The following is a 485-nucleotide window of genomic DNA, read 5'->3' on the forward strand; positions in this document are numbered from 1 at the left end:
CTGTGTACTGCAATACAACTGGGAACAGCTGCAGCAGTGCTGCTGCTGCTGCTGCTGCTGCTGCTGCTGCTGCTGCTGCTGCGGTGTTGCTGCTGCTGCTGCGGCTGCTGCTGCTGCGAGGCTGCACGATGAAGGCCCCGGTGGCTCCCAGCCACTACGCAAGAGGGTTCTGCTGCTACACCGTGCAGCAGCAGCAGCAGCAGCAGCAGCAACAGAAACAGCAGCAGCAACAGGAGCAGCAGCAGCTGCTGCAGCAGCTGCTGCAGCAGCTGCAGCAGTAGCTGCAGCAGCAGCTACTCCTGCTACTGCTGCTGCTGTCTTTCTACCAGCTGACGGGGTGCAGACATCCGCCAATAGCAGCAGCAGCAGCAGCAGCAGCAGCAGCAACAGCATCACCAAGCTGCCGCTGCTGCTGCTGCTGCTGCTGCAGCAACAGCTGCTGCTGCAGCCAGCTGGACGATGACCTGTTTGCTGCTGCCTGTCTT

General features: G+C 61.6%; 1 protein-coding gene across 1 annotated transcript in view; it reads left to right on the plus strand.

The window, feature by feature from the left end:
• Positions 1 to 128: 128 nt before the first annotated feature.
• The window catches only part of EMH_0088800 (uncharacterized protein), a gene marked incomplete at both ends in the record, with an annotated part of 1,757 nt that continues 1,400 nt past the window's right edge, over positions 129 to 485 (plus strand). The window contains one exon of the mRNA XM_013501340.1: positions 129 to 277. Within this exon, the coding sequence (XP_013356794.1) occupies positions 129 to 277 (149 nt within the window). The remainder of the gene's footprint in view (positions 278 to 485) is intronic.

This window comes from Eimeria mitis, genomic scaffold, assembly GCF_000499745.2.
Source record: "Eimeria mitis Houghton genomic scaffold, Emh_scaff6714, whole genome shotgun sequence".
Taxonomy (NCBI): domain Eukaryota; phylum Apicomplexa; class Conoidasida; order Eucoccidiorida; family Eimeriidae; genus Eimeria; species Eimeria mitis.